Below are 14,836 nucleotides of genomic sequence, written 5' to 3' on the forward strand. Positions count from 1 at the left end.
CCCCAAATTCAAGCCCAGCTTTTATTTCCAAAAATTAAGAAAATTTTGTGGGCAACATAGTCTAAAGGGAAGAACCATGCACCTAAAAGCTCAGAATATGGATTTGTTGCTTCCATTGTGCATTGGCTTTTTTATTATCTGTGCAGCAGGAGCTTGTAAGGATCTGAGTAACAAGGATTTCACCATGTTGCGTGGGACAAGTCTGTGTGTAGTCAGAGTTAGATGAACTGGCAGAAGATTGGGATAGACATATCCCCTTGGTCATGGATCCAAAACTGCCAGACATGGAAAAATCTGTGGGACTGTCTCCAGCACAGATTGAGGGCAGCAATGACTTTGTTTGTGTACCAAAGAGGGTATTTTATACTGCCTAGGGTCTTGGGATAATCAGTGTGTAGCAGGGAGCATGCCAATATTCAATTTTGATTACATTTCTCTTCACTTCAGTGATATCATGGAGCTGTCTAGTACCTTCTTCAGCTGTTTGAGGAGGCTTTAACTTCAAAAGATACAGAACATCCTTACACCTCACAGTGGCTCTGTTGTGTGCTGTTGGGAATACGAAGTATTAAAAAGTTGTGTACCTCTTTTCAGTGCTCAAGATGAGATGTTTGGGCTTTTTGGATGTTTAGACAAATAAGGTGTACTCCCAGGAGCTGTTTCATTGTGGTGTCTTTGAATTTAAAAAATAAAAGCACAAGCCACAAATGGCACTTTTCCTACAAGGCACATGGTTTGTGAGATGCTCTGAGAAAGATCAGAAGCTCCTCTGTGTGTAAGTCTCTGTTTATATTTCCTCTGTTTTTCCATGTCCCTTTTAAGTTTGGATTATTTCAAATGAAGATGTTAAGTCTTTTCCATCCTGAGAGACCTGCCTGTGAGACCACCTGTGATGCTGGGCTGGAGTAAGCAGGCAGCAGGTGACAGCTTCACCTCTTCATAGACCTGTCTTGTGAATCTGCACTGAGCTACAATGGGCTTCTAAGGAATCTTCAAACTAGTATGTATAGCATTGCTCCTGTGCTTTCATTAACACTGGAGGGAATATTGATGCTAGCTTGGGTTTGACTGTATTGGGTGTGTTTGAGTATCTCATTAGGACAATCACTAAATTAGGATTAAGACTTTAGAAAAGCAGGTGCTATACAAGCATTGATAGATCCAACTTAGCTTTACATTTGTAGGGGAAATATTGTAGCGTGATATTGGAAATACTCAACTTGGACTTGTGTGTAGCTGGCAAGCAACAAGCAGCAGAGACTGTCAGGGCTAAATCTGTGTTTAACAAAGGCCACTAGCTGTGCAGTCCAGGTGGCATGTTAATTTCCTTCACAGAATCAGGGTTTTTTTTTCACTACAGCACATTTTCATTGAGTCATGTGAGTCACAGTGCTGATTAGACTGTTACAGTAGTATTGATGTTGGTGTATTGAAAAAAAACAAGCCAGTATTGACCTTTCATGCAATCTTGAGTGTTCTGTTAGGATTAATGTCAAAAAATGGAACTTGTTCTTGCAACCTCAGCATAGGAAAAATGCCCTGGGAGAAGTGGCTGCTAACACTTGAAGATGTTTTAAGGATAGGGCTGTAAGGCTTGTAAACTGTGTCAGAAATTACTTGGTGTTTGCAAACCAATTTAAATTTCACACACCACTCTGAAAAACAGTTGCTGATGGATCTGAATGGGAGTGCCTGAAGGCAAGTCATGCAGAGAATCCCGTGGGATGTGTTTAAGGAGGCTGGAAGCAGGTACAGCCTGTCACAACTCCTGTCCTCGAGACCTGTGTGGAGCTTGCACACACCTCTTGGAACACTCTGAGTATGCTGCACCCGTGGCAGGCAACACCTGTCATCTGGCTGTTCTGCAGGGAAATGTACAGCACTGGCTCCTCTGGAAGCACTGCACATTTATACTATGGCTACTTTTACTGAAATTCCATATAAATTGTGTATTTATGATCTTCTTGTAGTTAGTTTTCATTTTCTCAGTGTGTAGATGGCTCATCTGTGTCATTACAAAAGGTTTTTTTTTAATCTGAATCTTGAAATTAATAATAGAGGTTGTGACTTGTGATGATTCCTTAAACTCTAACTCTCAAAGAACATAACTCTGAACCATTGAGGGCTTCACCTCAGTACCTTCATGTTATTTTTCCCTCCTCACTGAGGAATCCACCCAGGATCCAGTACACAGATTCCCTCTCCAGGTGAGCTTCCAGAACTACCTCCTGGGTTGGGTGACCTCCCGTTCCCTTGGGTTTTCTTTTCCATTGCACTTATTTCTTGATGGAAAGCTGAAGGGGGAATGGTATCAAACGAAGCCCTTGTGAGCATTTTGTTTTACTATTTCATCAGCTGCTTTTTGTTCTATGTGAGAATATGAAATTCCCCCATGAAAACAGGCAGGTGGAATACTACAGACAAAGTGTTTGGGTTTTGAAAATGACTTTGTTGAAGCAATCAGACAAACAAGCTCTATTTTTATAGAGGAAATATAAAGATAACTCTGAAGGCTGTACTAGAACTGTAGAAAAGCTTCTAACCTTGGAGTTTTGAATTGGATGGGTGGTAACTCCCTTCAGCTGTGGGGTAGGGGGGAAGTGTTGTGTTTTGTTTTAATAAAGACAGTGGTGACTACATTTAACCCAATATCTTAATTTTCTTCCCAGTATAAATGCAGTTTAAGAACTCTGTCCTCTACTTTCACTTTGTCTTTACTGAGGAGAAAGGGGAAACTTACTTAAACATACAGGGAATTTAGTAATCAAATATTTTAATTGTTATATGGAAAGGCTGTTTTTCTTGGCTCATTAGAATTTCTCAGGCCCTGCTAGTACTTTAAACTTTTAAATCTGTTAATTGAATACTACTAAGATGAACATTGGCACTGCCAGTCATCTGGCCACAGGCTCTGCCAGGAGCCCTCACGCAGGGGGTGCAGGAATGGTGCTGGCTGGAGTGTTTGACCATCAGTCTTGCATGAAGGACATGAGAAGATCATGCTTGACAAAAGCACTTTGAGTCTGGTTATCACTGTGTGGCTTGGGGCCAAAAATGGCCCCGAGAACCTCTGTAGATCTCCCCTCAGTTGTTCTCATTGTACTCAAGTCATCCAGATCCTGCCTCTGTTCGGTTCTTTAGTGCCCCTCCACCCCAGTGGCCCTCAGACTTCCCAAAACAGATGTTCAGGGTTTTTTTAGGGCCACCTGCTCCCTGCTGAACTGCCAAGAAACTGTCCTCATCTCTGCAACAGGTCCTTTGGCTTGACTTGGTTTCACTCTGAAGTCACAAATTGCTGCTGAAAAAAGAGAGAGCCACTAATAGTTTCTGTTGATTCTCTTGACTGGCTTGGGGGGACTGCAGTAGATTGATTCAGCTCTGATTGATGTGAGATACTGGCTGAAAACACTGCACAGTTGGCAATAGATGCTTGCTGACTTTATTTGGAGAAATTCACAAATGTTCTTGGGGAATCTGAAAGTCAAAATAATCATTTACTCATATAAGCAAGTTACTTGATAAAACAGCTTTGCACAGCAGCCTTGAGAAATAGGTAATCAGTAGGACATTGAAATGTTTAATTATATACTGCAGTTACCTTCTGCAGTTAATTTTTGCTGCAGCTCACTGCAGTGAGATGATCCCAGCTCCACCTGTGGAGGCTGTTGCCTGTTGGCAGGGGGCTGTGGCATTGCCTCTGATCCTGCAGTGGGTCAGACCCAAGCCCTGTGTGGCCGCCTCTCTCTCCAGCACATAACCTGTGGAAGGGCAAGCATGTGGAGAGGCTTTTCAAAATGCTCTTTTGACTTCTGATCAGAGCACTTTGTAAGGCAGAAGGAACATCTCTGCTTAATAACCCACTGTGGGGTTTTTCTTCTGGAATTTGCACTACCCCTCTCTGAACTGAGGTGCAGATCTTCCCTTGCAGAGCCTGGTTCAGCCCAGCTCTGGTTACGTGACACTGTTCCCAGGTGGTCGTTCTCCAGTGACCTGCCAAGGGACCAGTGAGAAGCAGCAGATGTGGAGAGGATGTTAAGGCTACACTCATCATCTTGGGGGCTGGTTTTTATTTTTTCCCCTCTGCCCTAATTGCATCTCTAAGTTTCAATTAAGTCCCACGTTGACTCTAGCAGTGAGGTTTGCTGTGGCTGCCTGGGCAAAGCCTTTGCCGTTAACTCGGCTGCGGCTGTTCTGCTTCAAGGTTAAGGTTCAGACAGCTGATGTCTCATTAAGCAGCCAGAGGAAACCTCTCATCCAGAGAGTCATTAAAATGAGGAGCCAATTACATGGAGGGAAGCTGTGTCAGAGCTGGTCTGTAAGTCAGTGGACAGACATGGGCTGTGCTCCCCTGAGGTCTTTACACCCATAAGAGGCCAAGCAGTCCTAGTTCAGCAGCAGATTAAACTTATTGAGCTTAGTTTTGTGTCCTCTGTGCTGCTGTTGGCACCTTCCACCACACCCCGGCTCATAAATTTGGCAGCAGTGGGAAAGGTCTTGCTGGAGTGGAAGAGCCTCCAGCTCCTGGTGAAGTCCTGAGGTCTGTGGAGCTTCACAGGACGTGTTGGCTGGGCAGCAGCAGGAAGTCAGTGACCCCAGCTGTGTGGTTGGCACATGGGGGTTATCTGCACAGGGAGACGTGAGAAACATCACAAGAGGGAAGGCAAGAGGAACTTTTAGTCCAAGTGACAAGTAGTGACCAGTAAATTAAATCCCTGATACTGTGTGCATGTGGCAAATGAAAATGTAAGTGGAGAGAGAGAAAGGTCAAGGTGGGAAGTGTTCTGAAGAGCTTAACCTTTTTTTAAGTGAATATAGACATCGTAAAAGGGGGTGAGGAGGAGACCAGTGGTGAAACAGCATTGTTACCTTCAGAACTTCTGTGCAACTTTCCAATATAAAAAGCTTTTGAATTCATTAAGGTTGAAGCCAGCTGCACATATTGGAATGTTTAGCTGTTGTGCAATGCTTCCTGTCTCTGGCTCTAGGAGAAATACCTGTTTTTAGCACAGGCTATGCAAATTGAAGTAAATGAAAGCAGACGTGTGCCCAGTTTTGTGCTGGGAGCACAGAGAAATGTCAATGTTCAGCCAGCTTGCATTTCAATCCCATCTGACACAGATGTGTGATAGAGTCTCACAGTGTGGCTGCATGTACATTGATATTCATTTCCAGGGTTTCCTCCCATGAATATTGTGACTGGCTGGAGGAATGATCCCCTGCACACCCTGCACGGCTTCATCTGAGATGCCCTCATCTGGTAAAGCAGTTAAAGAAATAGCTGCAAATCTCTCAGCACCATCATTGCCTGTAAATGATTCCTGAGACTGAGCTTGCAGCTGACACCGTCCCTCCTGCCTTGGCCCTGGAGACAGCCCTCCAAAGACATTGGACAATCTCCTCTGGATCTTAAACATTTTTCTCTGCTCTTTGCAGAATACTGTTTCTCACGGTTACTTATAAACCAGAGAGCAAAACACGGGCTCTCTGGTTTGCTTGGACCAGAGGGAGAGGAGCAGTGAGAGCCATGCCTGCTGCTTGGCTCCTCTGCATGCTGCAAAGCTGCCACATCGTGCACTGTGCCTTGGGGATTTGTTTCCAATCCAGGTGTTGATTTCTCTCTTCTCCCCAAAATGTAGTGCTAAGAAAATGGCATCATTAATTCAAACGTGCCCAGCTGGAAAACTGAATTATATGCACACATGACATGCTTGGGAGTTTTCCCTGTCAAACAAATACACATCACTTGCAACAGGTGTATGGAGTATTTGTTAAATTATAAGTCAAGATTCAATCAAGACATCTTAACTGAGCCTGTAACACTTTGGATGAGTGTCGTCTCTTTAATAAGCTGATTTTATTTCCAGCTGGTCAGTGCATCTGATCTGGTAATGTTTTAATAACTGGAGCTCTCTGGGTTTTGGAGGTGGAATTACTTTAAGATCAGGAGCCATTTGCCTCTATTAGATGCCCAAGCTGCCTGGCAGATGGGTCCCTGTGACTTGACTTCATATCCAGGACTTTAATGGAAATAACTGGAAACTCACTTGTCAGGTGTTGTCCTAAATGTCCAGGCTGGGACCTGCTTTTGATACACAATCTAAACCCAGGTCTTGTGTTTTGTGCATGAAGAGTATCTTTCTTGTTTCAGTCTCCTGGATTTTTTGGATGATAAAGACACCCACGAGAGACTGTGCATTCCTGTTGTTGCAGGTGTAAGTTGTGCTGCACCAACATATTTCTTCCTTTGCCACGTTTTATTCCATTATGTTCTAAGTTGGCCTTGACCACATGAAACAACACGGTGCTGAAGTCCAGTGTGACTGTGAGCTGGGAAGTCCAACGTTGGTGAGGGTTTTTTGTTATGTAGGTAAGTTGAGTCCTGATAAGGTCCCGTATTAATGATTTACAGACAAAAATACAGAGCTTTAAAGAGAGAGGAGGAGAAATAAACTATCCCTTTGAGACCAGCAAACATGTCTGGAAAACCAGTTTGCATTGCTGATTTTGAAGATTATGCTAAAAAATTTCTCCCCAAATCAGTGTATGACTATTACCGATCCGGAGCAGATGACCAGGAAACTCTAGCAGATAACGTAGCAGCGTTTTCAAGGTAGGAGGATTATTTAAGGCTGAGGTGGGAGGCAGGGGGTGTAAATTCTGCTTTATTAGTAGATGTACTGTGATATTAGATTTTTTTTCTTTGTGAACAAAACTCAATTTTCCCAGAACTTTCTTTTTAGCAAAAAGATTTTCATAATCTCCTCTCAGAACAACTCCCTCTCCCTTCTCACTCCTCCACTTCACATTTTCTATCAAAAACACAGTCCCTGCAATCCATCGGCATCTTTTTAGCTTTACCTGTATTTTGTTTGTCTTGTTAAAATAAATCCTCTAAAGTGTCCTTTTGCTGGAACTGTCCCTTCTGCATTTTGGGCTGTAATGCTGGCGGGGGATTCTTGTGATGGGGTCCTGAGTTTTGCCTTTTGTTTCTTCTTCCTAAACCAAATTAGTTACAGAATCATAGAACTGTTTTGGTTGGAAGAGACCATTAAGATCAAGTCCAACCATTAACACAGCACTTAGAGGTCACCACTAAAGCAACTTTCCAACTTCACCAGGAAATACTGTAAGTGATGGAAACCATTAAAAACCAGCTTTGACTTGGACTGGCCTCCTGATCTGTTGTCAAAGCCTGGACTTAGATCACCCGTTGTCTCTCAGGTCCAAGGTCAACACAAAGTCAGTCAGCATTTGCTGTGGGGTTTGATGGAAGACTGTCAAAACTCACATCAAGTCAGCTGGTTCCCTGTGCCCTGCTGCTCTGCCCTTGGAGCATCAGCCTGCGTGCTGCAGAGGGAGAAGGCAGCTGGAGACTGGTGGCCTCAGCCTGCCTGCGCCCAGCTGTGGGCTCCTCTTGCCTTCCAGTGCTGTGCTGGTGCAGACCCTTAACCCCCTGCACTTGTCTCTGCTGATCTCTAAGGGCTTTGCCTTTAATCCCTCTGAGTCTAACAAACCAAAACAAGATTTTTCCAATTTATCTTCAGTCTTTCTCCCTCCCCACTTTGCCTTCCTGCTGTCGTGCAGCAGTACTGGCTGGGCCAGCTGCCTCTCCACAGGCTATGAGCAATTCGGTGGGAAGCCCCCCACAACTTTAAGGCTGCAGGAAGCTCAGTGGGAATTCATTTAGTGGGTCTCAAAGGTCAGATTCCAGAAATCAGCTCAGAACCTTAATTTTAGGGACACATTAAAAGCTTCATCATGTCAAGTGGAGGAAAAAAAAGCTAACCTCCACTGTGACCACTTACTCCAGACCTCAGCTCCATGCAGAAGCCCCTGTCACAGACTGGAAATCTTGGAATCAAAGGTCATATTGCAGAAATCAGCTCAGAGCCTTAATTTTAGGGACACGTAGAAAAGCTTTATAATGTCAAGAGGAGGAAAAAAAAAAACTAACTTCCACAGTGACCACTTACTCCAGACCTCAGCTCCATGCAGAAGCCCCTGTCACAGACTGGAAATCTTGGAATTTGGGCTGCTCAAACACAAGCCAAAGGACTGCTCTGGCTCTGAGGAGTAAATAGGAGCAGGAGGGGTGTAGTGGTGCTCATCTGATTTATTTATTTTTATTTTTACTGCTTCCAGATGCTACGATGCTATTTGCCCTCATAGAACTGAAATGAGATGTTAAAGAAAGGACACTCAAAGGAAGTGCTCAGAGGCAATAAACCATAGAAACAGAGAACTTTTTACTGCTAAGAGCTACAGCTCATCCTGATTAAACACAAGTTGGATATAATCTGCCCAGAGGCAGGCTAATAAAAAGCTGGGTATGTCAACTTGCTGTTTTGGTGTTAGCAGAGCTTTGTGCTGGTTGTAAGATAAGAGCAGCTCTGCTCTGAAGCTGTTCCCCACTGCAGGGGCAGATTCCTCTGATGAGAGGACCTCCTCATATTGTGCTGGTCACTTGTGGGGTTCAGACTGACCTCCTCTTTTCTGTCATCTTCTATCACTTTCAATAAAGCCTCCTGTTTTAGGCATTCAGAACTGCAGAGCTTGCAGGCAGCCCGGAACTGGAGGAGATGTTAATTAGCAGTGTCTTACACAGCAGTTTTTAAAACACAGACTAAGCTAAAGTTACCAGGTCCTGATGTGGCTAAAAGGTCTGTGATGCTGGGTTCCTGCTCAGAAGTGAAGGTGTGAAGAGGATGGAAGCTGTATTTGTCTTTGCTCCCCCTCACTTTCTATATTTCAAGAGAACAAGATCTAATTTCTGCAGTAGCTTTAGCCCATTTAAATGCCCTCTGAAAGGGCAGTTAATAAACTCTAGAAGACTTGAGAAGGGTGTTTATTAAGTCACCAAACAACAGAACTTGCTGACAGCCAGAGGGAGGTCCTGGGGCAGAAATGCTGAAGTGAAAGCTTTGCTTGTTACCTCTCCATTGCCCTACGCCTGCCTCTCTGGATGTCCACCAAAGCACAGCCAAGTGCAGCGATGCCTTGGTCACCCAGCAGGAGAGCTGGAGAGCTGGGAGCAGAGCCTGCAGCCCAGCTCCCCTGGGCAGACTGGTGCCCTGCTCTCTGCCCTGCAGCACAGCTCTTCTGTGGGATGGGTGTCGCAGCCCAAGTGCAGCTGTGCCTGCAGGAAGGGAGGATGCAGGCTGGAGCATGGAGATGGGGACTGGCAGCTTCATGAGCAAGTGTGCTTCTTTATCCCTCTGACGAGAGGGAGATGATAGTGATGGTGGTCAGAGTTAAATGCAGCTCTTGTGTAGCACTGAAACAATTCTCAACCTTTCCAGTGCCTTCTTGTGCCTGTCTAATTTGCACACTGCAGTATTTCCAGTAAGCAGAGTGCTCCTGCTGCCTGCAGCTGTACAGGCCTCCCTCTCTGCAAAGATGAGTCCCTTTAATGGGCTGCTGAAGCTTTCTGGAAGCATGTTGAGCATAGGGCTCCATCTTGATAGCTGCAGTGGTCCCCAGCTGCAGCTGCTGAGGGACAACAGACTGTTTGCAGTGGCTTCCTGGCAATAGATCTAGGAAAGGTAGAACCCAAATATAGAGATCTCACAGGATTTTGGTTTACAAGACCCATTTTACACAAGGAACTTTTAAAATCAGTCTTCTCCTTCAATGCTGTTGGGAGAAGCATGGCCCAATGGTTAAGGATGCAGGACTGTCCCATAGTCCTTGTGTGTCTCTGAGCATGTTATTGGTTTTTCTCCCCATTCCTGAGTGCAGCTTGTGGGTAAATATAAAGTAAGATGGACTTTACACCCGTGGGTCACAAGCAATGATTTTGTGGGGAAAAACAAAATCAAACAACCAAAACCCAAACCAAGTATGATCAGCTTCATTTCCCATGGCCAGAGAGCTCCTGTTGATTTCCACGGTAAGAAGCTGATTAAAAACAGTTTTAAATAGTTATATATACATGTGTAAATGTTTGTTTCAGTGGAAGAAAAGAAAGTGTGAAACTGAACTGTAGGCATGAATTGTTAGCCCACACCTTTGTGGTGCAGGATTATTTGGGTGAGTGAGACAGCTGGGATGGATTGTATTTTGAAGAAAAATGAGTGTTTGGTTTGTCTGGGAGCTCCTTTTTTTTTCAACCCAATAGCTTCATTTATGGAGAAATAGATTATTTTTAAAGATTGGTTTAGCAAGTGAATGGTAGTTTTTTTTCTGGTTGCTGGAATACTTTTGGAGTGGCCAATGCAGTTTTTGGAGCAGTGCAATCCATACCTGTTAGGTTACAAAATGAATGTCCTGGCCTTCTGACAGCACAGGGGCTTGAACTCCTGCAATATAGATACTAGATATAAAATGTCCCCAAAAGGCCAGTGTTTAAGGTGAGTTAAACAGGTACAGTGAATCTCCTCCAGCTTCCTGATCCAGGACTGAGGGAAGAACCAGAACTTACAGATCAACATCAGTGTGTTCCTGCTAAGGGTAGATAAGTATGATTTATTCATAGTTTTGAACTGATGTGGAGATGGCACTGAGCTAAGTGAGTCCTTAAGGCCAGAGAGATGATCTGGGACATCAGAGCATACATTGCCCCCTGTGGGGTCTGACTGCACCCACCTTGCCTTTGCTCTCTGTCCCTTCCCACACTGTGCTGTCTAGTGGCTGAACTCCTCAAGTTGCCAAGGAGCTAAGGGGCCTGAATGGAGAGCAGATTTTTTGACAAGGTCGGGATGTCTTTAGCCTGATGGTATGCAAGAAATCAATCTGAAATCTCCTCTTTTGGCACTTTAATGAGGGGGACATGCATGTGTGGGAACATGTTTCTGCTAATCTGCTGTGACACGTCCTGCCACTGACTCCCTGGTGGCCCTTGGAGAAGATGAGTTTTGTTGGTGTGCATGAGGAACAGCAGTCACTTACCAGTGACAGAACTGATGTGTGTTTTCTGCAAACATGCCATCTTTTAGCTAGGTATCCAGGGTGTTAAATTGCCTGGGCATGTAAATAATTCAAGTATTGGTTGAAAAAGCAAGGCTGAGAATACGCTTGGGGTCAAACAAGTATGTGAAGTTGTAGGAGGAAAGAAAGAAAAGGAATGCTTGTAATAATAAGTTGGTTACATTTCTGTGATATTTTTCATCTGAGATTCACAGAGTGCTGCAAAACAAGTCGCCGTGTGGATGGCAAGACACCTTGGGAGAGAAAAACCAGTTTTCCTCAAGAAAAGCAGCTGTTTCCAAGCCTTGCACAGCACTAGCACCCATCCCTTGCTGAGGGGAAGTGGAGCTGTGGGGGAGATTCAGGCAGCAAAGGGGGTTGGAGTTGGGATGGAGCCTGTGCCTGAGCAGTGTGCTTGTGGTGCAGCACAAAATGGTTATTTGGTAACAGCTCAGAAAGGAAACAAGAAGAGCTGCTTCAAAATGTTTCAGTTTGAAAATTTCAGCATTTTTGACAGCTGAAAGTAAGTTGGGAAAGCAGTGGTGAGTGCTTCCTTCTGCCTGCAAGATGATCTACATTCTGAGATTTTTGAGTGTGGAGGGAAAAGGAAAGAAAAAAAAATCAAACACTAATCCCTGCTTCTTGCCTTTCGTCCTTCTTGCAAAACAGCTGAAGTTGCCTAAATCAGGAGTGCTCACTGCAGCATCTCCTGCTTCCAGCTAGGAGGAAAGATGTCCTCACAGTTGCTGATAGCAGCACACGAGTTGTGGACTTGGCTGGAAAAAAGTGTGGGTGAGGAGAAGATGAATTTAAAAAATAGGCGAGTTTTTTTACAAAATATCCAGGGAGTGTTTTCACTCCAGGACTTGGAGGAAGCAGAGGTTGTGTGACAGCCTAGTGAATGCCTGCTCTGGTTAGTGGGACATGTAGCTCTTGGGTTTTGCTTGCTGCTGTTAAGGGCATTTCCAGAAAATGCCTCACTTCAAGTGTCCAGCAAAGCCCCAGCTGAAAATGCCCGTGTTTCCAAAGCAAGATCAGGGTTTATTTAGAGAGTATAATACTAAGGCAGTCTTCCCTTTTTGGGTGTTTTTTTTTGTGGGACCCAGTAAATTCTCACTTAGGAGTATTGAGTTGGAATAAGTTGAGAGGATGCAACCTGATAAGGTGCAAAGGGAAGAGAAGCCACAGAAAGCATTGGAAGAGACATTTACATTTAAAATCTGGGGCTTATGAGCTCAAGGACCTCAGAAAACTCATGGACAGAGTAATTTGTTGGTACATAAAGGTAAGGGGAAAAGAGGCTGTTTATTGCTGCTTGAAACAGCATCATTTTTCTTGTGTATACTGTTGGGAGGATATTTGCTCTTTCTGTGTCTTTTCTGAGCTGAAAGCACTGTGGAAGTGTTGGTACTTCAGGACTGACCCTCACGCACGTGCTTTGAGATAGCAGTGGCTTGCACTGTGTAAGAATATGACAAGTTTGGGACAGCAGAGAAACTAGAAGGCTGGTTAAGAGGGCAATATTCACATCCTTATGCTTTTGAATTTGACTGTTAAAATGAGGAAAGTTGTTAGTGGATTTTTGTTTTATGTTTATTTGCTGGGAAGAGATGTCTCAGAGCTGCGAGTAAGCCTTTGGAATGAGAATTAGGAAGAAAGCTGGAGAAAAAGTCATGTTTTCTTTGTCCCACCCTCAGCCCATCCTCCCCTGAAAAATAACAAACTGATACAATTGCATGAAAACAAGCCTGAGGAGAGGTACTTGCAGTGTGTGTCTTGGCTTTGAATAACACGGCTGACTCCCACAGCTCCTTCCAAGCATCATAACCATCCTTCTCCTCCCTGGGGAGCACTTCCTGGAGTGCTGGCATGGCCCTGGGCTCCAGGCCTTCAGAAACTTGGGTCTCCTCCTGGCTCTGTCCCAGGCTTCTTATGGAAATGTCTTGATCTTTCTATAAAATTAAGAGATATTAAGAGATCGGTTTGTTGTTGTCTTTTTTTTCCTGACCTGTCAGCTTAATATACAAAGTCAAGCTGATCACTGCTTTCTGTCAGAGCACAGTCTGAGCATTACAGTGCCTCTAGCTGCTGTCTCTCTGCTAATTAATATTATCAGTTTCGGGTATGTTAGTACTGAGCAGGTGGTCGGGTTCAGTGGTACCAGAGCTTAAGCTTTAATTACTTTCTGTGATGAGAATTCCGTAGCCATCAGAATCCCCTCGGAGGGAGCGGTGCCTTGGTGCCAGGCTGATGTGTGGAGAGGCAGCCCCTGCTGCTGCGCCCCCTCTTGTGGCCTGCAGCAACAGTGGCTGTGCTGCAGCATCACCTGCATGGCCAGAAAAGGCCCAATTTCACAGGTACCCCCAGGAACACAACCCTACTAATAAAGGTTTGGATGCTGTGGTCTCATCTAGTTGACCCCACCATGTGAGGAACAACGGTATTGTTGTGCTGCTGCTGTGCAGAGAAGAAAAAAGATCAATTCCTCTGTGTGCAAGAGTGTGGTGTCCAGCTTGACCACAATAAATTGTAATTTCAGATCAAGTTTGGTTTAAGTTGCTCTGTTTTGGAGTCACCTTCTGTTTGTACCCAGGCTGAAGACCCCAGTGGACAATCCTGGCTCTAGGCTGATGTGGTTTCTGGTGGACAGAAGGCAAGGCCAGGTTGGCAGTGGTTGAGCAGATGCTGGGCCACATCATTCAGGGACTAGCCCATAATTTGCCCTGTTGGGAAAGCAGTTGTGCTACTCGGTCTTTTCCTGCACCAAATTACAGTGGCTGCATTTGGCCTTTTCCTGGAAGTCTGGAGTCCCTGCGGTACAAGGGGCTGTGCCTGGGGCTGGAGCTGTAGTCAGAGTGGCCAGTGACTGCTGGGGATGGGACCTCTCCAAGCCAAGTGGTTTTGTCCCTGTGCCAGCAGAGATGCTGTGCAGTGGATTTCTACCTGCCCTGAGCTCAGGGCAGCCTCCTGCCCACCTGCTCCCCACAGGGCAGCTTGTTTCTGCATAGTCTCACTGGAGAGACCTGTAGCACAGGGACAGAGAGGGCTGAGCACTCTGGCCAGGTGAGTTTTATCCAAAATTCCCATGTCTTTTGGCTCCTTAGTCCATAGAAGGAATAACTGGGAGAGGCTGATGACTTTTCCTGTTCCTGCACACCCTCCATCATCCAGTTCTACCTCAAGGCTTTCAAGGAGGCTGATGCCGTGAACCTTATTTTTTGCAGCTCCTGTCTTTCTTTCAGATGATACTGTACGATAATGTTCAAAGGCTTATTGCCTTTCACCTTCCAAGGACTTTAGTCACTCTTTTCCCAATCTCTGCTGGTTTTGTACATTTTGTGGGTCCTGCTGAATCTCTGGGTCACTCAGTCAAGTTCTGTTCCAGCCTCGACTCTGCCTCTCCAGTGCCTCGTGCAGCTTCTTCCCTTCCAGCTTTCTCCTGACAGCAGGAAAATCTGCTCTCAGTGCCCGTTAGGGGCTGTAAATAACCCTGACGATACAGGCTTTTCATTCTCTCCATTTATCTGTGTGTCAGATGGAAGCTGTACCCTCGGGTGCTCAGGGACGTGTCGGTGATGGACCTGTCATCCTCAGTGCTGGGGCAGAGAGTCAGCATGCCAGTCTGTGTGGGAGCGACGGCCATGCAGCGCATGGCTCACGCGGACGGGGAGACGGCCACGGCGAGAGGTAACCCTGCCAATCCCCTGCACTGAGCAGAGCAGTGCCCTGCCTGCTGCCTGTGCAGCCCAGCTTGGGATCTTGCTCCTCATGCTGCAGCCATGCTGGATTTGGGTTGTTGCTCAGCATAATCAGGTTTATTTTGGGGCTTGTTTTTCCCTGTTTTCCTTTGCCTGTTTTGTGTGCAGGTTCTCCCTTGCTATGAAACAGGGATGAGAAATGCTGTATATAACAGTGAAATAATTTGTAACAA

The 14,836-nt window shown here is 45.2% G+C and overlaps 1 protein-coding gene across 1 annotated transcript; it reads left to right on the plus strand.

Annotated features, from left to right (window-relative positions):
- Positions 1–6,473: 6,473 nt before the first annotated feature.
- Positions 6,474–14,592, plus strand: HAO1 (hydroxyacid oxidase (glycolate oxidase) 1; the record flags this gene model as incomplete). The annotated part of the gene is made up of 2 exons (XM_008940098.1): positions 6,474–6,610; positions 14,441–14,592. Coding segments are annotated over exons 1-2 (289 nt in total), but the record flags the coding sequence as incomplete, so codon positions are not given.
- Between the last annotated feature and the right edge of the window lie 244 nt (positions 14,593–14,836).

Source organism: Merops nubicus, unplaced genomic scaffold (genome assembly GCF_000691845.1).
Source record: "Merops nubicus isolate BGI_N331 unplaced genomic scaffold, ASM69184v1 scaffold19235, whole genome shotgun sequence".
NCBI lineage: Eukaryota > Metazoa > Chordata > Aves > Coraciiformes > Meropidae > Merops > Merops nubicus.